At 36.8% G+C, this 24,913-nt stretch overlaps 1 protein-coding gene across 1 annotated transcript in view; it reads left to right on the plus strand.

The window, feature by feature from the left end:
• LOC142107553 (myosin-10-like) overlaps positions 1-24,913 on the plus strand; it is a 139,007-nt gene that overhangs the window by 44,249 nt on the left and 69,845 nt on the right. The window contains exons 3-15 of the mRNA XM_075191051.1: positions 2,623-2,779; positions 3,419-3,446; positions 4,359-4,461; positions 8,932-8,952; positions 10,822-10,914; positions 11,612-11,675; positions 13,755-13,853; positions 14,570-14,713; positions 15,590-15,685; positions 17,490-17,608; positions 17,712-17,864; positions 21,180-21,353; positions 21,490-21,663. Coding sequence (XP_075047152.1) covers positions 2,623-2,779; positions 3,419-3,446; positions 4,359-4,461; positions 8,932-8,952; positions 10,822-10,914; positions 11,612-11,675; positions 13,755-13,853; positions 14,570-14,713; positions 15,590-15,685; positions 17,490-17,608; positions 17,712-17,864; positions 21,180-21,353; positions 21,490-21,663 — 1,425 coding nt within the window. The remainder of the gene's footprint in view (positions 1-2,622; positions 2,780-3,418; positions 3,447-4,358; positions 4,462-8,931; positions 8,953-10,821; positions 10,915-11,611; positions 11,676-13,754; positions 13,854-14,569; positions 14,714-15,589; positions 15,686-17,489; positions 17,609-17,711; positions 17,865-21,179; positions 21,354-21,489; positions 21,664-24,913) is intronic.

The following is a 24,913-nucleotide window of genomic DNA, read 5'->3' on the forward strand; positions in this document are numbered from 1 at the left end:
TGTTGCCTTTGCACATTTGAGTTATCAAACTTATAAACTCTCAAAGAAAAATCTGACTGACAATAATTGCTAGGTATTGAGTGACTTTCTCCTCTCTAATTTACTGGCAAACAAGAACAGGGTAAAGAAGCCTGTAATTGTATGGAGTCATTCCCCTAACATAGTCTTTAAGAGTATCGTGAGGAATAGGTGTGGTCACTTTGGCTTCTATGGCAGGAAATAGATCTTGCTTCTCTTCCTTTCCTATTTTCATTGTGTATTCTTTATTTAACAGACATTTTAGTTTTCGCAACTTAGACATGTGTGTGCAGGTATATGTTCTAATGTACTTTATATAATACTCACTTGGTTTGAGCTAGAATAATCTCTCCTTTTCAATAACCGAGGAAGCTGCAGTGTTTGTTGCATTAAGCTGATTGGCAGTTGGATAGATCTCTCCTTTTCAATAACTGAGGAGGCTGCAATGTTTTACACCCACTAAGTTTATTGTACAAGGTGATCTCCTTGGTCAAATAAAAAATAATGCTCACCGTAGTATTTATTTTAAAGTCTTAAGTCTAACTCTTACATAGCTCTAAAATTAGCCCAAGTCATAAATCCGAACCCAATTCAAGGCTAACATTAGTCCCTGTCCAAAACCTAAAATCACCTCAACTTTTAACCTGACATATAATATGACATATAATATTAGTCAAAGTCCCAATGTAAGCTTCAGTCCTAACTAGATCCTAACCATAAACTTGTCTCGGGTCCTAAAACTATCCAAAATTGTAACAGCTAATACTCACAGGTGTTTTTTATAATGTGTTTTTTTTAACATATGTAACAGGTCTGACACTAGGAGGTAAATGTAGCAAGCTGAGAGTTTGTAAAGTGGAGGTGTTGCCTATAGCAACCAATCAGATTCTAGTTATCATTTATCTAGTACATTCTACAAAATGGTAGCTAGAATCTGATTGGTTGCTATAGGCAACATCTACACTTTACAAACTCTCAGCTTGCTACATTTAGCCCTAGAAATCATAAAAAACCATTGTAGTATAGTGCTCCTTGCTGTTTGTCTTGCATCACAGTAGCATTTTTACTTTTTACTTTTTTTTTGCATTTACCTTATATAGACTCAAATCTGGAAACTTACAGCAATGTTAGTAAAATAAAATATATCACATGTGATGTGTTTGTCATGCGTTATTACTAGTTTTATAAGCGCAAATAAAACACCAGTGGGTTTGAGAAATTATAAAACTGATCTTGCTTCTCCAATTGCTAGATAACCCTTCACAATTGAGTCTTACATACTTACATTAAAATGTAGTTTGCATGTCCATATTTATAATTTATAGACACAGAAATTGTTTGGTACATATTCACTCTGATTTATGATTATTTTTCTTTTTACCTGTGTGTATTCTTATCTGAACGCAGTTGTTAGTGCTTCTGCAATGAAATATTTTTTTTTTTGTTTGGTTTTAATAATTTTATGGGTGTGTCTTTGTTTTGAAAAAGGGTTTAAATAACAAGATTCCAATACAATGCCATCAGTGTGGAGGCAGTTAATTAACTAATGGCACAGCTAGCATGTGGAAAATATGGGCTAGTGTTCCCTAAACACAACCCTTATAGAAAAGTCCTTTTAACGTCTATCATCAAACCTGCGATGTATGTGCGAAAAGGGCTTTTGTATGCTGACACATACTCAGGCTAGAGGTTTTTGTGAAGTGAGCCATTTATTTTTGGAGGATTCTCAGTGGTTAAACAGCGGATTAATTTACACAAATTATTGCTTGAAATGTTGAGCTTTCCCATACTAACAACCCCTACAAGCAATTCTATATGTATCATAGATAAGTGCATTTAAACTAATACAAAATGTGTATATTGACTTTCACAGCAATTTAGGTTCAAAGTAAACTAGAAGTACACCTTCTTGGGTAGATACAAAAGCAAGGACAAAAAAAATATTGTGAAAGGATTAAAATCTATCAAACTTTCTAATAAAGAAAAAGTTGCTGTGTTTCCGATTGCAATTTATCTAGTACATTTTGTAGAATGAGCTAGATAAATGCTAGCTGGAATATTTTCCTTTTTAGAATGTTTGATAAATCCTACCCATAAAAGTGTAATCAAATTAAAGTCATTCATTAAACAAAAATAAACATTTAAAAAAATAGTAAAAAAAACCCCCAATATAACTGGATAGAAAAATATCAGCTAAGCAGGTTTACATGTATTTAAAGGCTTGACACTGAAAAGTATGTGTAAAGAGATTATAAGTATGTGTACATAGTATACATATTATTATATCAATAGAGCCATAAACCATAAATTGATGACCCCAGAACTTTGAGACAGCTATGCTAACCACTGTGCCGTCGTACTGTTCTATATGTTATGTGCTAATATTCAGTAATATTAAATCTCTACTTCTAATTTCTTTTAAATTGTTTTAAAGTAACTACTCTAATATTTTTATTTATTTCTGCAAAGATCAATATTGGGGACATGTAATAATGCTTCATATTGGAAAACTTTTGCTGAACCTTACAGTTGCTTACTTTAAGATTATTTCAAATTATTTTTGAACATAAATTGATGCTTGAAATATTTTTGATTTTCATGCAGACATACTCAGGCCTCTTCTGTGTAGTGATTAACCCATACAAGAACCTGCCCATATATACAGAACAAATAGTGGAAATGTATCGAGGAAAGAAACGCCATGAAATGCCTCCACACATCTACGCTATATCAGAAACTGCTTACCGTAGCATGCTTCAAGGTATGAGAAAAGCATACATATTTAACAATGATAATATATTCTCTTTTTGTCTAATAGTGGAAAAATGTATCTTGTGTGATCACATTATCTGTATACCTTTCTGTACCTAACAATAAAACAAGTTATTTTTTCATATAGCTAGACAGATCCAGGTAGAAAGTGTCTGCAAGTCTTTGCAAACCGGTGCCTTTTGATAGAACAGGTCGCATCCTATCTGCGTATAACTTGTTCGCAGCAATTTTATTTGGCTGTGATGCTTTTTGTACTTTCACTATCTGTATACAGCACTTTGTTTAACCTTTTTATATTTACACCTGGAAACTTCACCTGGGTGGGGGCAGCTAAAAGAGAAATTAATCAGAGTTTGCAAACGTTATGACCCTCACCCATTTGGCCTCAATGGTAAAAAGACTCATAAAACTAATCTTCAGTATGATCTGATACAAACGTTCTATGTAATAAAATAAATACATGAGAATGCAGTTCCAAATGTCACCACTTTGTTTTTGCACTGCTCCTGCAAATAATTTAATAACTTTTCACCTGAGAAAATGTCCACATGTCATCATGGCAATATTATTATTTGCATTTCTGTTTAATGTATTCAGTTAATTCTGCAACTTCTTTATTTATTTACAGATCGTGAAGATCAGTCAATTCTTTGCACGTAAGTAATAGATACTACTACTTACTACCCTACTTGATTTAAAACATGAATATAAACAAATATTAACTAAGAAAAAATATTATTTATATGTCATCTGGTAGTTTTGTCCTCCTGACATTCTTAGCAAAGCCCACAATTGAAACTAGCGATGCTGTCACAAATTAAACTATATTAGCAGTTTTCTTCTTTTATAACATTTTATATGTTGTGCTCTGCAGTACAACAAGCTCAGTTAGGCATTTTCATGCCTTTGTTTACATGGTATGCTATAAATTAGTGAAGAAATTTGTACTGGTGTACAGTATATCTCATTGTAGGACAACACAGCATTAAATATGAAATATTAATATGTTAAAAGGTCAGACAGCACACGATCTGGTACCACTAGTGTAAAATGTCCTCTTGGATGGCACAGCCTTTATACCTTATCTTTGGTAGATAAATGATAGCTAGATACCGCTAAGAATGTAATAAATTATTTTTTTTTACTTTGAACTCACTCCAATTTAGTTTCAGAGAGTGCAACTGAACTTAGGTCTAATATAAACCAATCTATGCATAGCAGTGTTCTCCCCAGCACCTATTTCCCGAGTGCTACACCCGGCTGTTTTTACTTGCCATCCGGCTCTTGGAGCCCTATTATTATAGAATAAACCATTGTTTCTCCTACTAGAGCAGCCACTATGTGAGCTCTGCAGCCAGCAGTGTGTGTTAGACCACTGACCACCAGTCTGACCAGTCCAGGCAGGTGTGGGTAATACATTTTTCCAACATTTTTCAATATTACTGCAGGTTATTACACTGCCCACAGCCGGCTACTTCTTAATGCCACCCAGCTAGAAAAAATGTTCCCTGGAGAACACTGCATATAATACTGTCGTTATTATATTAAGAGACGCTTTCTATTTGCAGTGGGGAATCAGGAGCTGGGAAGACAGAGAACACAAAGAAAGTTATCCAGTACCTGGCACATGTGGCATCTTCACACAAAGGGCGTAAAGAGCACACAGCTCCGGTAAGCCATCTGTTTTATAGCAGCCTCCTCCTTTATGTTAATTAAAAATGTTCAACAAGTTACAAGTCCAGAAAAATTAAATTACTGTGATATTTTGCGGTGTAGCTGGCTGCCTCAGGCAATTGCATTTTTGCTTTCCAACTTTTACTTTGCCATTCTGCACAATGTCATTGTGTACTGTATTTGTAAATTTGCTTTTATTGCAACCTATAGCCTACGAATAGAGTAGGGATGACACCAGCCAATTCATTCTGCTTTGTGATATGGATGGGCTAGGACTGAGAACATTAAGGCTTAATTCAGCCGGAAAGGCATGCAAACTTTTGTGACGGAATTATGCTGTCATTTGTGGGGGACTGTTTTAATTAGCCTCATTCTTCCCCTACTGACCGCTGTTAGTCACAGTAAATTAACTTCCCATGAAATCATTTCATTTAATTCCCTAACAAACAACTGACACCTTAAAATGTAATTGCATGTCAGTTTGTAAATTTACAAGTGCTTACATTGGCTTGCTGCAATCTGTCTTTGGGGGCTGTGTTTTTTCTTTCAAATCTAGAATACCGTCATCCAAACCTGCACCAAGTTATTAGGCATAGGGTCATATTTAGTATCATAGCACAAAGAAAAATGGTGTGTTTTAACACACAATAACCAATCAGATATCACCTTCAAGCAGTCTAGTGTGGTCGCAATATTGAAAGCTGATATTTGGTTGTTATCAGGCCCAGCGCTCCCATTAGGCAAAGTTAGGCAATTGCCTAGGGCGCCGGGCTCTGCAGGGTGCCTCAAAATTTAAAAAAATTGACTATGGTCGTTTAAAACTGCGGCAGCCGCCGCACAGCTTCCGAGAAATCCACGGGGAGGGGAGGGGGAAGGGGCTATGAATCCTACCTGCATTAAGCTGCTCCTCTCTGCTCTGTCTCCTCCCCTCTGCTCACTGACTGTCGGGCGTGACATCATCATCATGGCCCGATGGTGTCTGTGAGTGGAGGGGAGAAGACAGAGCAGAGAGGAGCAGCTTAATGCAGGTAAGATAAAGAAAGACGTGGGGAGGGAAGGGAAGCGCCAACTTTAACAGGGTACCCGCGGCGGGGGGCGCCGATTTTTAAAGGGGGGGGGGCACCGATTTTTAAAGGGGGGGGGCGCCGATTTTCACAGTGTGCCTAGGGCGCCAAGGACCCTAGCATCGGCGCTGGTTGTTATGGGTTACAGCACATTATTGCTCTGCACCATGTTATTAAATAAGCATTACAGTCTTCCGTTAGCACAGTTAGGTAGGTCCATGTACAATAGGTGTTACTGTAAATCATGTAATATGAAAAACAAACAAACAGTAATGTGCTATTTCATGCTGAAAAAAATTACAGCTATACTTAAATCTGCCAAAGGTTAAGTTACCAAATGACAAGAAGTAATCGCCTCTAGAGGTTTTGAGGATTTTCCTGAGCTCTTTATAAATATATCAGAGGTTCTCAATGTTATCATTGGTCAGACATTATACATAGGTGAGATATCTTGAAGTTGTTCAATGCAATTGAAGCATGTTACTTCAGACTTCACTATTGATGGCTGTGGCATTTTGTCACAAAGCTTTCTTTACTGACGGCGATTTGAACAATTAAATGCTGCAGTCATTTACTAAAATTGCTGCATTGTTAAAATAAGCAATGACATGGTACAGATAGCACAAGTGTGCTGCATCACTATGCTGTGCCATTAATGTTATGGATTGGGTCAGATTGGTGCAAACGGTGTAAAGTCAAATGTGTTTTTGGTTTGGGAACTGCACATACAGCTGTTTGATCCTTATAGTTAAGAATTTTGCAGCTCCTTAGTATTTTAAGGTACATTTGAATATGAACACTGTTTGCTATCAGTTTTCATTTGTTGCCCATCCACGTGTTCCTAGTATGGTAGTTTGTATGGGGAAAGAACAGCCTGTAGCCAATCAAGTTATAACATATTCAACATTTTTCTAGGCTTTGTAGCTGTGTATAAAACAAGTCTTATTATATCACTTTTGTCAAAGCTAACACATTTGTGCTTTGTGTGACATGTTTAAATTAATTTGCCAGAAATATGTGAAGGTTATAGGCAGTATTTTAATCAAAGGGTTATCAAAGTCCCTGTGTGCAACATGTAACCACAATAAATGTATGATCTTTATGTTGGTCCAGTAAAAGGTATACCAGCCTGCATAGAATACATTCTTCTGGGACAAGTCCCCCTACTGGACATGCAGACTGCAGACAGAGCAAACATGAAAACATCTAATATGTAAACAGTAATCTTCTTTATTTTATAATGTCTGCACGTGTCTCAATGAGATCACACATGTTGCATGAATTTTTGTGTGGCAATAAGTATGAATACTCTAGTATATGACTCCTAAATATACACAGAAGCAGCTCACTTTCTGCCTTAGGAGCTAGCAAAGTGTTGAGAGTGGCACATTCCGCTGCAGCGCAATGTCCTGCTGTTATATCTGTCAGCATTGGGCATTGTAGACTCTGGTTACTAACAGTCTTTGTTGATTATCTTGTACTCTTGTACTAATACCAGATGGAATCTTTCAAATCTATCAAACACCAGGCAAGTTTGACTGTGTGTGTGCATCCTGCATGATTTATGTAATGCATGCCACTAGCACATCTTTAGTCCTGCTCTTTTTACAGTGAGTATCAGATTAACAGTTTAGAGTGGTTATTGTCTTTAATTATCTTATCTAGCCATGCGTGTATAATTGTGGTTAAATACCACGATATTTAGCAATAGTTTAATTCATCCTAAGTCATTGGGTAATGACTTTAATACACAGGACATTTAAGAATAATAGGCACCACATTCCATACAAGCATGCATACATTTTAAAGGGAAGCTATCACCAGATTACAGCTTTTAATTTGTTGTGTACCATTACTTTTTCTGGAATTTAACATTTTATTTGAACAATATATAACACGACTTACATAGTAGAGTGCTTTGTTGTGTTACTTCCCTTTTTCAGTATGTTGTAATCTGTGAAGATTGTCAAAATATCTTCATTGACAGTAATAGTGGTACATCTAAAACACCTTAATGAAAGAAAATGATACCACCTACATCTGTTCTGTTATATTCACTTTTTATACACATACTCGGTCTGTATTGTGATAGCTTTTCTGTAAATGTTTTAGTTCCTATAGTCCAGTTGTTTAAAAACAGTTTAAGAGTTTGTCTGCTATTCACTCAAACCCTAATGTTGATGTGTATGTGTACGCTACACTCAGTGAAGGCAGACGTCTTGTGGACTCAATTTCCAGGATTTCAATTCAATAAGCAATAGTGACATTACTGAGGCATAAGGCACAGAGTGATGTCTGTAGTCCCTAATAAATTGATAGTTTGCATCCTGTAGAATAATGGTTCAGTCCACAAAATGGCTGCCTCCAGTGTGTGTAGGTGACGTAAACACACATGTCAGGATTTGAAACTAAAATTGGATATGAAGCTGGTCAATGTTAATTAGTGGTCAATGTTCATTTGTTAATTATTACAAGCTATTCACTATGGAAGAATCTGTCTGGAAAGCCTTAAAATTTTAGCCTGTGGTTACCTACATGATAATTGTAATTGTAATTATTAGTAGTTAGAGACATATTATATTTACCTCTTTACTTCATGTGAGAGGTACATTTGCAAATACATCATTCCTTGGGGTTATTTTTAAGAGACATATGTAAACAGGTGCAGCCTAGTCAATACTGAATTGATGTATTGCTTCCTTTGTGCTACTTGTGTTAAAATGCTTTCATATCTGTGGATTGAAATATTTACAATGACTTACAACCATTAAGAATTCTGCACACATCAGCTTTCACCAATGCAGTGTTTTTATTTGCATGAGACATCGGCAAGTAGCAAAATGTAACCAAATACAGTAATTCAATGTATGTTCACTGTATTGTTAAAGTTTTTCACTTTTGGGGTTCTTATGAAAATTGTTTATATATATATATATATATATATATATATATATATATATATATATATATATATATATATATATATATATATGTTAGGATTTCAACCCTAGGGACATAATACAGATTACATCTTCACAGGCTGGAATTATTATAGCAAAAACATGCTCCTACATTGTATTTATACAATCCCTAGTCATTGTCATATAGAATGTTTATGTTTATAGAAATCTGTGTAAAATATCTTGCTTCACATCAAGTAGTGCTTGTTACTTTAGTTTTATATATCATTTAGTTACTTACTTCATTGTATGTTTAGCATTTATTTTAATGATGTTTAATTTCTACCACATAGCCCATTATTAACACTATTCATCATCAGTTTTACCTACTTTATGTTGTGTTTTGTTATTTATTGCTCATTTTCATTTTCATTTTTTTGTTATCATTAACATTTGTTTTATGTATGTTTTTATTTTCTGTGCTGTTTGCGGTTTCGCCTCAGAACTCCAGCATTGTGTCTTACGTGAGTAACGCTCATTTTGTTTAATATTAGTTTCATTACGGCTTTTTTTTCATGTTTTACATTAAATGTGCTCATTTTACGTTCAGAAACAAATTAGTGGCCCGCACATTTTGTTATGACAATGAACAAGTGATTAAATTATTGACACTGCTTGCAAATTAACATTTTTCATCAGAAAAATGGATTTAGGTATGAGTTTATGTGGTGTGATGTTCTAATAGTGCTCCTCATCAGTATGTTGCTACCTGTGGAAAGTGTTGAGTTTCAGGTTGCACCTCACCATAAACTATAAGGCACCCCAATGCTTGTAGTTAATAAAACAGACTAATCAAAATAAAGTAGGATTGATATAACTCAACCAAAAGGATAATAAATAGGAAAACCTAATAATAGGAAAGAGGAGGAGCACCATAACCAAACAGAAATTGTAATAGGTTAATGAAAAGTAACTAAAAAAAATCATGTTTATTTTAACACACAATGGGTATGTATTGCTTGATAGGCAATTTAACCATAAGAAATCTTTAATAACAAAATTAAACACATTTTAATATGATATTTTTATTTTATATAGAGTATATTAAAAATCTTAAATATTTATCTTGACACAAAGCTTTGTTGATCTAGTGTAAGTTAGTCTATAGTGTGGCTTTGTGACCTGATGTTAAGCTGTGGAACAATACATAGGGCAGAGCATTCTCTTCCTATTTCATCTCATTATCTCTTGTGCATTGTATTAGGTATTATTTCTAAGCTGATTGAAACAACGTGGAATAGCCAGGCTCACACATGAGTGAGCTCTCTTTTAGCAGGGACAGTATCAGGTTCCTTCTCTGTCCTTAGGTTACAGTGTGATCTGATGCAAGCTGTAAGACCTGACAGAAAGGGGTAAACTGAATGTGGGTCATTTGCAGACAGACAGCACAGTGCAATGTTGTGGGTCTCACTCAGCATCGATACCGCTGCTGTTGCAGATGTACAAATGTAGGTTCAGACCTGAGTGATGACAAGACTGCCCATTTAACCTAGTGCATTAGGGTGAAAGGTCAGATGAAAGCATTGTCTATGTACCCATGTGGTTCTGAATGGGTTATAAAATAATGTGTGGGACATAGTTATTTCATGATATTTTTAAACTGTAAATTGTAAAACATTGGCGGAACTACCATGGACACAGCAGGTGCGGTGCACCGGGGCCCATGGAGATAATTGGGCCCGCTGCATGAGGAACTAGCAAGCTGTGGGCCCCGGTTCCCTCCTCCCTGCTTCCCTGCACCGGTGCCCATAGAGATAATGGGGCCCGCTGCATGGGGAACTAGCGAACTGTGGGCCCCGGTTCCCTCCTCCCTGCTTCCCTGCACCGGGGCCAACAGCTTGCTAGTTCCGCCTTTGTTTTAAATACATTATTGTTTGGGGCCATACAGTCATCCCAGCACAAAAGATGTCTAGTTGATTCCCCATTCAACCTAATGCTTAATTTCACTTTAATCTGGCATTATAAACATGGTCTTTTGCATTGTTCAGAAACTGCACAGCTGAAAGATTTAGGCAACACCTTTAAGTTTGCCATATCAACATCCTTTACAGCTGATTTAATATTAGCCAAATTGACTAAATATACTTTTGTGCTGCACCTGAAACACAATTGGAACTAAATGATTTAACACACCTCTGCCTGTCCTTCAAGGCAATTATTTGCACTTCTGCAAGTAATGCCATCTTGGCGCTCCAAGAAACATGAAGTTACAGATGTAAAATAAATGGCTCTATCCTGTTGCACTAAGCTGATTGTTTATAAGTGACTCTCTTTATGTTTTATATACGTACATTACTCTGCAACTTGCCATATTTGTTGTTTATTATTCTTAGGGAGAACTTGAGCATCAGCTTCTGCAGGCCAACCCCATACTGGAAGCCTTTGGTAATGCCAAGACTGTGAAAAATGATAACTCTTCACGATTTGTAAGTTGGTTTTCTTTCCTGGTGTTTTGTATTCCTACGCTTACATTATTTCAAATTGGAACACAAAGTGTCCCATCTGAAAAAATATATGAATAAAAATTGTCTTTCCCAATAAATCTAAACAGGAAAAAGTAAATCATCCCAATTAATTAAAGAGGCATTTATGTAACTGGTACACAGGAAAAAAATATATAGGGACCAATGCAGATGTTTTCTTTTATTTTCCTTTTTTACAGTTCAAATATAATTGGTTGCTTTAGGCTAAAGTATATTTTTCCTATCCGGCAGTTTTCCAAAATGCACTCAGCAAGTTAGATACATTTTCTACAAGCAAAAAATAGCTGTCTATACATGGCAATGAACACTAACATCAGAATAATATATATTTTATATTTGTTATATTTTGTATAGATAGGCATTCATTCTTTATAAAAATAACAGATAGAAATAATCTGGCTGATAACCTGTTTTCAGGACACATGTGCTTGCTGTAAATGTATAATTATTTACAATGACTTAATGGAAAAACAGCAAATTGAGACATGTCACGTATAATTTTTAATGGCATGTCACATAAATATTTTTTCCCTATTCTTTCTTTTTATTGCGCACTAGACATATATGTTGATATGTGGTTTTTTTTAGCTTGTTCCTCTACCTGTACCTGTTTACATAATTATTATTTAAAATCTTCTAGGGCAAATTTATCCGAATTAATTTTGATGTAGCTGGGTACATCGTTGGAGCCAACATTGAAACCTGTATCCTTTTGGCACGTTCATTTGCATTAAGGAGCTGGATTCCTGCACTTTACAAAGAATGAATTTAATTTACAATGTTGAGTTCTAATGTTGTTTTTGTTCCACAAACGAAATACATATTGGTATTGGGATTAAACGATATGTCCATGTTGTGGACATTTTTGTTATATGCATTTAAATGTCATAGACTCACTGGGTCTGTTTTCCAAACAGTGCTGCCTATTTAATTCAATTGTTGTTTAGATGTTCTCTTCACAGGTTTCACTTGTACAGCACAAAACCTACAGTACAAAAAGTACTCCCCAATGAAATAAAGATGTCCTCTGTAATCAGTAGAATATTTCCTGGGTGTATTTGGTGTAACAAGACAGCTTGATCTGGTATATATCCTCCCAACACGATATATAATAGAGCGCCAAAAGTTCATGGTATAACATTAGAAACCAGTAAACATGCCACTTGTCTACACTTAAGTACATGAAAATAGTTCTGCAGTTTCCTTTTCCCAGAAGAATATTACTTCAAAAAGCCAAAACATCAGGATAAATATCTTACCCAATATGCTGGTGACTCGTAACTTGAGGACAGATAATACTCACACTGGAATTCGCTGCTGCTCCAAATGTCTTCTTTCTGTGTTTTTTGTGTGGTAATCATATATATCAATGAGCCTAGAAAGTATCTCTTGGGCAATTAAATACAATTTATTAGCAACTACTTTGCATGCAGAATAGGTTAAAATACAATATAGACAAATGCTGAACATACTGCCCGCTTACTCTGTGTGTTCCATAGTGGAACGCAGTACTTCCGGGTACCGTCTAGCCCCAAATACCTGAAGAAGGCTTAAAATATAAGCTGAAACGGGTTTGATTCGCATAGTTCCACTACTTCTAACATGAGCTAGACGATATCCAGATGTACTGCGTTCCACAGGGAAACACATGGAAGAAATCTGCAGCGAGCAAGCGCTCCTGTAGTAAGCAGGCGCTATTGTCTTTTTATACCACTAACTATTCACCTGATTTCCATGGACATCTCTATTTCATTGGAAAGGACTATTTTCTTTTTAATATTTAACACTCCTAAGCATTATTTAGTACCAAACCTAAGGGAAGGTGGAGACATAAGATAACCTTAATTTATCACTGAACCATTTTATGTTGTAGGTGGATCAGACAGATTTAAAATGTACAGACAGATTTAGAGTTGGGAGGGAGCCATGTCCTAGCTCAACTCTAAATCAATGTGTAAACATAAAGCTCTGCAGTATTTGTGTCCCACATGCAAGAGAAGGTAGTATTTTCATTACATGCAGAAAAATGAACTTGCACATGTAAGCGAAAAAGTGGATGTATCCTGTAAGAATGTTTATTCTGCAACATGGTTTTATATGTGTAACCTGTTGTAGGGTTTGGAAGCAGAACACTCATGAAAAGAATATCCAGTATTTGTGGAACTGTATTGTTTTTATAACTGGTCAATAAAACCCAGAAGACATAGGTTACGTTATGCAAGCTGCAACAGACTTACATAAACCTCTATACATTTAGGACCTCATTTAGAGTCGGACGCCAAGTCTGTTTTAGGCGCAAGTGTCCAAGATGCAGGCGGATTTGGTGCTTTCTGCACATGCATGATAGTGTTTTTTTGTTGGATGCGCCTAAAACGAACTTTGCGTCCGACTCTAAGTGAGGTCCTTATTGTTAGTGTTACAAATAGATAAATGTTTCAGATCAGATAGATGTTGGATATTCATGTATTCATTAAATTATGCATTGGCCATGCAACAGTTTTCGAGTCATATAAGCTGTTAGTCGTTTGGGCTCTAGTCTAGCAAATTATGTAGATATCAGTGAATAGTTATTTAGCTGTAAAGATATCTGTTCAGAACCAAGGTGTTATAATTAAACTAGTAGGTGCTATTCTCTATGCTTTGCAATTAACCAGTTGTTTAGTAATCTATTTCTTAATAAGGTAAGCACTACTTTGAGAAACCTAATGATACTGACGTGTTACTTTATTGTTAATGACTTTGCCGTATTCTTTGTTATATAGTTCCTTAACCACTTGCTTTAGATTTACTGGAGAAATCTCGAGCGATCCGCCAAGCTAAAGATGAAAGAACATTCCATATTTTTTACCAACTTTTATCAGGGGCAGGAGAGCATGTAAAAAGTAAATTTTTATTTTCTATATTTTCCATGCAAATCCCAGACATTGGGGCCATGTTTAATGAAATTGTGTGATAGGACATTTTTGAGACCTTTAAGTCAAGTTTTTAATGCATGCCTGACAACATCACTGATTGGAAAATTGGGGCAAATTTGGCTATGCCCTCAATCCACTCAAACCAGGCTCATTTATGGTGCGGAAGTCTTGTTATGTTATTTTCTGTCCTGAAGAACAGAAAGCCATGAATAAGCAAAAGCACTGATTTAACCATAGTTGAGTTTTATTTCAGATATTGACAATTGCATCTAAAATGACACTGGAAATTGATACAAACTCCACTTATTGTTGAGTTACTGTATTTTACATACATGTGTTACCTAAAGTTGGGGAATGTAAATACCTAGTGGCCCATAGTAGTAATAATTGTGTTTATAATGTCATATATGTTGGCCGTCAAATATATTAACACTATTGCATATATAAAAATAATTAACATACTTAGCTATCGCCTTTGCATAATGTATACTAACCAAATCTATCATGTAGATTCACATGAAAATTGTTTCATATTGTAGAAAGCAATGCAGTGAAGTAAGGATAGCCAATGGCACTATTTTAGCTAAACTAGTTTACTTAACAGTGTTCTGGCATTATTGTTACAAAGCACACATTATACTGGGAACCACAGCACAAAATGTATTCTGGTTATTGTTTTCTAGCTGACTTGCTATTGGAAGGCTTCAACCAGTATCGCTTTCTGTCCAATGGTAACATCACTATTACTGGACAGCAAGACAAAGAGATCTTCCAAGAGACAATGGAGTCCATGAAAATCATGGGAATTAATCATGAAGAAATCATGTGTAAGTAACAGGCTGTCCCCGTTTTGATTATAAGCATTATTAACTGAAAGAATGTCATTGTAGAGCAGTTGCCATTACTGAGTGGGGAAATACTGCAGCTGTTTGAGAATGAGGCTAAGACTTAAGCTGGCTACTTGGTCCCACTGTAGTATGGCTGGATTTATGTTTTTATAACTCTCGGAGCATGTGAATTATATATCACGAAATCCGAATATTTAAGATATTGTAATGTGTAGCTATCAAATCAATTATGACATTTGCAACCCAAAATTTTCACTATAGATAGTTCATTTCTTTGACAATTGCGTGCTTTTAATATTGAGGGGAAAACTATTAACACAAATAAACACTGCTTTGTACTTTGTACCTTGATTTGGGTTGGACTCATCTCTTATCTTATCTAAGCTGAGGCTCCTCTTCCTTTAAGACTCACATACACATAATAAACCCTCTTAAGTTAATGATGCTTAAAATACTTATACTGCACCTTTGAAACACCAGGAAAGAAATAAGGGTGCTTTCCATGGAGCAATAATATTCTCTATACATTTCCGTTCTATGATAGTCTGACATAGAACACATCTGCATTGTCACTGAAATGTGGGAAATTTAATTTGCCTTTCACCTTCAGTTTGGTCTGAAAGTTAGTACATTTTAAAATAAAGGCAAACATGGGCAAGGTGTAACGGCTGTCCAGTTTCAGTACAAATCTAATCATTGCACGAGGAGGTTATAGTGTTACAAGACCAGGAAGTGTACTCCTGGGACAGCAAATCTAACCCTACCCGTTGTATGTGACCTAAATGCTGAATGACAACTATTTGTGTTAAAAATTATGTTACTATATTTTTTTTATTTTTCTCTCCTTTCAACTAGCTATGCTGAGGATGGTATCAGCAGTTCTCCAGTTCGGTAATATTGTTTTTCGGAAGGAGAGAAACACAGACCAAGCTTCCATGCCAGATAACACAGGTGTGTAGTTGTGTTTAGATATTGTGCGTCATGTACATACGCAGGTCTTTTAAAGGTGCCCCAAATATAAATGTATCCGATATAAAAACATACCATGGTACATTAGCTTAATATGTTGAAAAGTTTCCATAACGTAACTGAAGTAATCATTTTGAGATGGTGTCTTTTGTACTTTTCTATTTTGAACTACCTACCGTGGCATTGACATTTTTTTAAAGAGAGTTGTCAGTGGTGTAAACAAAATAAGCTTGACAGGTTTGTGATTTAATTGCCATGTCATTTGATATGGCTGACTGATATGCAGGAAATTAGGTATTCTACATGCTTCGTCTTTATTTCTAAGTATTCCTAATTGTCACAAACCAGCACTCACCTAAGCCTGTATGACGTGTGTGAGACAAAGGGTTAATCACTGCAAACCCACCTTCTGTGTCTAGCAATGTTTAAAATCCCCTTTTATGTCACACGTTGAGGGGCCTATTCAATTTTGCCGTGAATTACGTGGCGTTAACAGTATTACCGTTAATACGGTAATTTTTACCTGGATTTCATCTCGCAGCTCAGCGAGCCGCAAGTAAAAATCCACCAATGAAATTACCGTATTAAGGGTAATTATGTGCAGTTTTACCATATTAACGGTAAAACTGCTAACGTATCTGCAGAATTGAATCGGCCCCTTACTATTAATCCAAAACTGCCACCACCATGAGTTATTTTCAAAGCTAGCACCTTGCATGAGCTCTTACGTTCTTCCCTTAGCTCAGAATGTCATCACAATGCTTATCCCACTACAGATAAAGTTTAAATCAACCAGAATTCATTAACACTACAAAGACAGAACGTTATTAAATGGAATTTAATATGGCAAATAGCCACAATGCTTAAGGTAACAAAGAGAAAATGAATGAGATGACATGCAGTGTTAAAATGAAAACACAGTTTCTTAAAATAAAAAGGAATACAAACAGAAACAGAACTAATTTCACTTTGTGTAGCTGCACCTGGGAGAGGTTGGAAAAAGTGGGCGAATATCCAATTTGAAATTGGCTTCTAAAAAGATGACAATTGTTGATGACATACAGTGGCCTTTTAAATATGTTCCTTCAGCCTCCCTTGAGATGGCCCTCAGAGAGGCAGTGTATATGCTATGTTCATTTGGGGAGGAAATTCACACGCTGTGATTCACAGACTATTCAGAAATAGTCAGAAATTGTTATACAAGGCATAAGAATTATTTTTTGCCTTCAATGGACAGATCATAAATGTACCTACGTGTAGCCATGAAACATCCCTATAAAATATGGATTATTTGAGCCAATACTTAATTTCTATATATTTGCTATTAGGTTGATCTCTAAACTCGACATATTTGATTAATTCAATTGTCCTAATTATGAAAATATATAGCGGACATCTCGAATATTAATTATGGACAATGAGTTACATTGTAGTATATGAAATCTTGATGTCTGGACTTATAATGAACACAGCACTATCTTTTTTAAGCCCCATTTGGTGTCTACCTATAGCCTCTATCTTGACATGTTGGTTTAATCACTGTTCTGAGAAGACGCTGAGTCCCCATGCTATGACACAGAGCATAATGAACAATAGGGTGCCTGGTTATGACTAGTTATGACAAATGGTCAGTAATGTCAGCAAAGCTAAGTTAACCCCTTTGTTACCTTCCCACGGTGAGTTCAGAAATTACACAAAATATGTAGTTTAGTTATTTTTAACCCCTGACTATGTTATAACTATTACACTAATGTTAACTGATCCATTTGTGCTGTTTTTTCTGTAGCTGCACAGAAACTGTGCCATCTTTTGGGACTTAATGTCACAGAGTTCACTCGTGCCATCCTGATGCCAAAGATTAAAGTTGGGCGTGATTATGTCCAGAAGGCACAAACAAAGGAACAGGTAACAAATCTGAATATTTGTTAGCAATCAACCTAATTAAACGGGCATATTCCTGATTACGTTTTACAAATTGATACTGATTTCTGACTTTCCTCCTATGCAGGCTGATTTTGCTATTGAGGCACTTGCTAAAGCATTGTATGAAAGGCTTTTCCGCTGGCTGGTTCATCGCATTAACAGAGCTCTGGACAGGACCAAAAGACAAGGCGCGTCGTTCATAGGAATCCTGGACATAGCTGGCTTTGAAATCTTTGAGGTAAATATGAAGGTTTGGATGATATATTGTAATATAATTTGTCATTTTGACTTTAAGAGAACTATATTGTATTCGTGAGCAGGGTTTATTGTTGCTTTTATATTTTTCAGTAAATGTTCAGTGAATATGGATCCATTGGATACATTGTTCTGTACAAAGGACTTTTTTCTCTGTTTATTGGAATAATTTTGCTATACTTTTTCCCATTTTACAGTTACAAAGGGTTTCAGGTCGCATTTGCCCTCACAAGTCTCTCTTCTTTTTGTAATATAAGGGCCAGCAGTGAAAATGTGCCTTTCTTTACCTTAGGCTGAGGCATGCATGTGATTATAAGCCAGTCCAGCAGTGTGCCCACATGATTATATGCCAGTCCAGCAGTGTGCCCACATGATTATAAGCCAGTCCAGCAGTGTGCCCACATAATTATAAGTCAGTCCAGCAGTGTGCCCACATGATTATAAGCCAGTCCAGCAGTGTGCCCACATGATTATATGCCAGTCCAGCAGTGTGCCCACATGATTATATGCCAGTCCAGCAGTGTGCCCACATGATTATAAGCCAGTCCAGCAGTGTGCCCACATGATTATAAGCCAGTCCAGCAGTGTGCCCACATGATTATAAGCCAGTCCAGCAGTGTGCCCACATGATTATAAGCCAGTCCAGCAGTGTGCCCACATGATTATAAGTCAGTCCTGCAGTGTGCCCACATGATTATAACCCAGTCCAGCAGTGTGCCCACATGATTATAAGCCAGTTCAGCAGTGTGCCCACATGATTATAAGCCAGTTCAGCAGTGTACCCACATAATTATAAGTCAGTCCTGCAGTGTGCCCACATGATTATATGCCAGTCCTGCAGTGTGCCCACATGATTATAAGCCAGTCCTGCAGTGTGCCCACATGATTATAAGCCAGTTCAGCAGTGTACCCACATTATTATAAGTCAGTCCTGCAGTGTGCCCACATGATTATAAGCCAGTCCTGCAGTGGGACCACATTATTATATGTGCCCATTTGATCATATACTAGCCCAGCAGCGTCCAATTGATTTTATACCAGCCAATCAGAATGTTAAAACCATTATATAACATCCATTATTATGTATTGTTTCAGTAGAGTACACACTTTTTTATGTACAAGATGAGCAGAGTGCCACCACCATTATATTAACATTCAAAGTCCCCACTGGATTATATATTTAATTATATACTGTTACTGTAACTCACTCCTGTGTACTGATGGTGGTGTGTAACAAGCTAGCAGAAAAGGTAACTGAGCACCAATGCCAGTAAAAACAAGGCATGGTTCCTATTCCAATGCTGGCAGGCCTACCACCAAAGCAAGAGGGTAGGGGAGGGTGCAAAAGTATCATTGTAGTAACACTGACATCACTTCAACATCTCAGTCCCTCCTGCTTTATTAGGCTAGGCACAGCAAGTCCAACCCTCCATCAGCATATTCATTGAAACCATCCCCTGCTACGTTTGCTGAAACCATCCCCTGCTACGTTTGCTGAAACCATCCCCTGCTACGTTTGCTGAAACCATCCCCTGCTACGTTTGCTGAAACCATCCCTTGCTACGTTTGCTGAAACCATCCCCTGCTACGTTTGCTGAAACCATCCCCTGCTACGTTTGCTGAAACCATCCCCTGCTACGTTTGCTGAAACCATCCCCTGCTACGTTTGAGCGAACAAGATTTTGACTGAAGAACAGATTTAATAAAAAATGTTAAAACAAATGGCAGAAACTCAAGGGGCTCTTTGGGTCTTTGACAATTTCTCTCTTTGCCCACCCCAAATGCTGAGCCTGAATGGCCAGGGTAAATAGAACAGTTCATGCATCGCAGGCTTCAGGAGTAGCAGTGAATATCTTGCAGGAGTTGTTAATCTTTGCAGATCTTCATGTGTTTGCCTGTCAGTGTAAGCATGTATGAATTGGTGGAGCCCTTTACTTGTGTTACCCCAGGGTCAGAAGCTATAAGCCCTCTCATGTATTGAAATAATTAAATATTGCCCCCTGACCAAATTAATTGGTAGAATGCTTGCTGAGAATTAAAGAGTTAAAGTTTGTATAAAGCAATTATGAGAGATGATTATATAATTGTTTAATGAAGCAATAAGCGCCATGTATCATTTTACAAATAAGACCTTTTTTACCTACCACTTTCCAAACAACAAAACTACATATATAGAAGCGTAAAGCAAATGTTCACAGAATATTTGTTCACGCCCAAAAATAAATTATACATAGAACTTTGTCTGCCCTGACTCTGCAGTACAAGTCTGATTTATTGTGCTATCAAGAAATATGCATGACTGATATTTATGCATTGGTTATGTATGATTTAAATTTTCCATTGATTTTCCACACTTGCAAAATGTGATTACAGTCAGTGCAATGAGTGAAGAGAGAAAAATAATAATGCAAAAGTGAGCTCATCTGACTCTGGTGTCCATCATACCCTGCTTGTGCTCCTCCCCTGGTTCTGTCTGTTTTGACTAAACAAATATTGAGTGATTTTTGTATGTGTGGGATAGGCTTATTAAAGATAACCGTGTTGTCAGAAAAATATTACATTTGCATAAAAATTAGATAAAATAAGTTATATGACCAACTAACAGAAGGGAATTTGCAGAAGCATGGCGATGAAAGGTGCATGTTAAGTGAAATGTTCCTTCAAGGAAAGGGCTATTTGGTGGAACTGTATACACTATGTGAAACTTCCCACTGATTTTCACAGATTGATTAAAATTGTGTCCACTGCAAAATGTACTTAGTGCTGCACTGCTGATATTCCACTGCTGTCAGTGACAAGCATTGCTATATGTGTGTGTCATTCCTATGGAAAACACACCCTTAGTAAACACTATAGCATTAACAGCATAATGAACTATGTTGCCAACAGCAATCATTGTAGATTATAGTTATCATTTTTTAGAATATACTAGATAAATCATAGCTAGAATCTGATTGGTTGCTATGGACAATACCTTCTCTTTTCCTTATTAGAAGGTTTGATAAATCTATCCCCATGTGTATTTTGAACACATTCTTCTTAAGGATCCCTATTCCAAATAGAGTATGTCCTGCATTCGGCATGTAGTTTAAAAACAGCACAAAAACAACAGATGACTTTTGCATGACAAGCACCACGGGTACACACCATAATTATTAAAGACAAATCCAATCCAGTTATTTTTGAATTATTATTTTCATAGTTCATTACTAAATATAATGTGTTATTAGAGGTTAGAGACATTTTTGAAAGCCTTTGTTTCTGGCTAAATATTTTTCTTATGTTCTATCATTTACAGCTGAATTCATTTGAACAGTTATGTATTAATTATACAAATGAGAAATTGCAACAGCTCTTCAACCACACCATGTTCATTCTGGAGCAAGAGGAATACCAGCGGGAAGGGATTGAGTGGAACTTTATTGACTTTGGTCTGGACTTGCAGCCTTGTATTGATCTAATTGAGAGACCGGTAAGACGGAAATTCTCACACGCACAAAACATTTTCTCAGTAGACGTGCACGTATACCAAACGCTAGCCCTAAAATTGTGTAACTGTATCTGTAAGACAATCCCTATTATATACCATGATCTCTTCTGTTGCCCAGGCTAATCCTCCAGGTGTTCTGTCTTTGCTGGATGAAGAGTGCTGGTTCCCCAAAGCCACTGATAAAAGTTTTGTGGAAAAGGTAATCCAGGAACTCGGCACACACCCTAAATTCCAGAAGCCCAGGCAACTGCGAGACAAGGCCGATTTGTGCATAATCCATTATGCTGGAAAGGTGAGAGAAATAATCAGGGTTAAACTGTATATATACTATATCCTTTATTTGTAAAATAAATAGTCTTTTGGCATACTATTTTTGAACTGATACCATTTCAAAATTTGAAAGGCAAAGATTAAAAAGGTATTTTTGATCTTTTTTATCATCAATAGTTTTTATTATTAAGATTTTGTACGTATTGGGTGGGGGGGGGTACAGAAAAAGAAGGGGTACAGAGTGGGGAGCAGGCATAACAATAAATATCTATTTTTGAGACACTAGTCAGGAACAGCAGTATCGGGTTAGAGGGTCATAGGTTAGCACCATATTGAGAGCTCAGCTGAAAGTTGAGGGCGGGTCACCCGAAGTATTTGCAATCTTGATATTTGCCAACCATGAATGTCTAGTTGTCATCTTGTGCAAAGTACAGGTCTTACCCACTCATGTGCATGATGTCATACAGATTGGCAGGGCTAGTTTAGTCTAGCAGTGCTTTACATCAGAATTGGGATTTGGAGGGAGTAGATCACATGGAAAGCAAAATGATAATAGAAGTTTAGGCGGTTTTGTATTTAGGTAAATAAGGTTTAGGTCGGTGGACACATTTAAAACACACAGGTAAGAAGTGTATACAGGAGACAGGTGAACATTTCTGCAAATAGACTAAAGGTATCTAATGTGAAGAAAGGAGCATTTACACAGAGATAGTGGATTAGATAGACATGGAGGAAAGATTAAAATGCACACTGATTACAAGAATATATTGGGCAGACAAAAAAATAGAGATAAATGCAGATAGTCCTTATGTGGATGACAGGAGCACACAAATATCAGCACATTCTATATACTGTTAACAAATCCTGACTATATGTCATGTTCATCTCTTTGTGCTTAACTATTTTGCTGTTACTGTGTTAATTTTGTAAATACAGCTTCAGCACCAGTACTATAAACTAGTGTAAGGGTCACTAAAAAATAAATAGTTGGTCAACAATAGTTAATTCTGTTGGAAAATGCATTTTGTGTCATCTGCAAATAAGTAAGTAAAATTTAGAGTTGTCCAGGCAGAATTGCAATCCAAATATATTTTAAACATACTCAGCCATGATGCTTATTAGAGCCCCACATAAGCAGCCAACGGAATTACCATGTGTGTGGCAAACTACAGTGTCCTATGGTATTTACCATTTTCAGATCTAAATGACTCGCTGTTTTGTTACATAAGTCTACATACAGTAATATATAACAAATCACCATCTTATGTCAAATATCTTTAGTTCAGAAAACTATTCTGACATATGTATTTGTGAATGTTACTGTCACAAATACGTTCCCAGCGTCCCTGATATGGATGTTTACTGTAAGGTGTTACAAACAATTTTAGCACTCAGTCTTGCACTCAGGTTACAGATCTAAGTGAATCACTCCCATACAATTCTCTTACATCCATACACACCTATTTTCTGCTTCCACCTATTGAAACAGGGCAATATCTCCCCGAAAGCTCCAATGTACAGAGTTCACACACCAGCATTCACAGGATTAACATATCAAAATTCTGTTACACAAATGTGTATGCTGGCACACATTACACAATTGGTAGCCAAAAGAGTTAACAAGTCACATACCAGTATTCAAAGGGTTAATATGGACAAGCAATACTTCTGTTTATAAAAAAAAGGCTTATGGATTTGTTAGAGTATCAAGGACAAAATGTATTACATTTATTATAACAAGGTGCAGGGCATTTGGATGTAATAAAAACTTATAAAATAAATGCAATACAGTCATAAAAACAAAAGAGATACAAATTACAGAGAATAAACATTTACATATCATATAATCTGTATGCTAGGGACTATTTTGTTGCCCAAGGTGTGCTCCAATCACCCGGTGCAGTACAGAGACTGTACTGGGGCTTGGGTCTTTGGACCCTTCCCTAAAGGGAAAGGACTCTTTTTCTCCCCATACCCCAGAGAGGGATAAGGACCTTCAAGCCCCCCTTTGCAGATTGTTGGGGCCCCTTGATATCCCCGACCCCTGGAGAAATAAGGCCCCTTTGGATTGAGGGTCTTCAGTCCCTGCTCCGCTTCAAAGCTGTGGTGTGCCCCTTTCTCCCTGAGGCCGACCAAATGTTTTATATAGTTGGAGAGAGGGCTGCCCATAAGGATATCACCCATACCTCTCATAAAACGTACACACATAAAACGTGTAAAAATTGCATAGTACAAAAAAATGCTGGTGTCAAAGGGGCCAATTCAATTCTGCTGCGAATAGCGCGGCATTAACAGTATTACCATTAATACGGTAATTTTAACCTGGATTTTATCTCGCAGCTCAGGGAGCAGCGAGTAAAAAATCCTCTGTTGAAATTACCGTGTTAAGGGTAATTATGTGCAGTTTTACTGTATTAACGGTAAAACTGCTAACGCCGCGCTATTCTCGGCAGAATAGAATTGACCCCAAAGAGTTAAATAAATAAATAGTAAATAAAAAAGTGCCTGAATGCCCCAGCCTTATGCCCCCTATGTGTAAGCATTTTTCTTTCCCAGCCATTTGGTCAAGGCAAAGAAATTATTGAAATGAAAGTGTAATTGAAAAAATTTGCTGTGCAAAGTGCCTTACTAGGGCAAAGGTGTTCTCATCCACTGGTGCATGTTCATGCACCTCTGGCTTAGGGGGCACACTGCACCTCGGGCTTCCAGCAACCGGCCCCTTGGCTAGAGGACCATGTGTCGTCCCATTGTCTACAGGGGCGTCTTTAAGCTCCATTGCGAACATGAACATCTACACTTTAGCTTAGCCCAAAGGCTAAGAAGACCAATGATTTGCCAGATCAGGCACAGGGTGATTAAACATGTTTAGCTGGGAGGTGTTATTCATAGTTTTTCCAAAACTAATCCAAAATCTTTTATATTCCCTAACTTTCCTTGGGCATATCACAGAGAGATACAGAAAAGGAAGTGGGGCTTAGGCACAGTGGCTTAGGAAGATGGGAGGATACAGGTATAGGGAGGGTCATGTATTCTTATACTTGAATGATATTGGTAGTGTAATAGTGAAATTTCAAATAGACTGGTGTCTTTTGTGTGATGTTAATTCACAGTTTTAATGTCAAATGATGTCAAAAGTGTATAGTTAGTGTTGCTATTCTACTGTATAGGTGAGAATTAGTCACTATTTACAAAAACACAAACGTAAAAGTAGTCTGTGCAGAGTATCTGACACACGTGTAAAGACAATAAAGCAATTTCGGATTTGTTGTATT

Source organism: Mixophyes fleayi, chromosome 11, assembly GCF_038048845.1.
Source record: "Mixophyes fleayi isolate aMixFle1 chromosome 11, aMixFle1.hap1, whole genome shotgun sequence".
NCBI lineage: Eukaryota > Metazoa > Chordata > Amphibia > Anura > Limnodynastidae > Mixophyes > Mixophyes fleayi.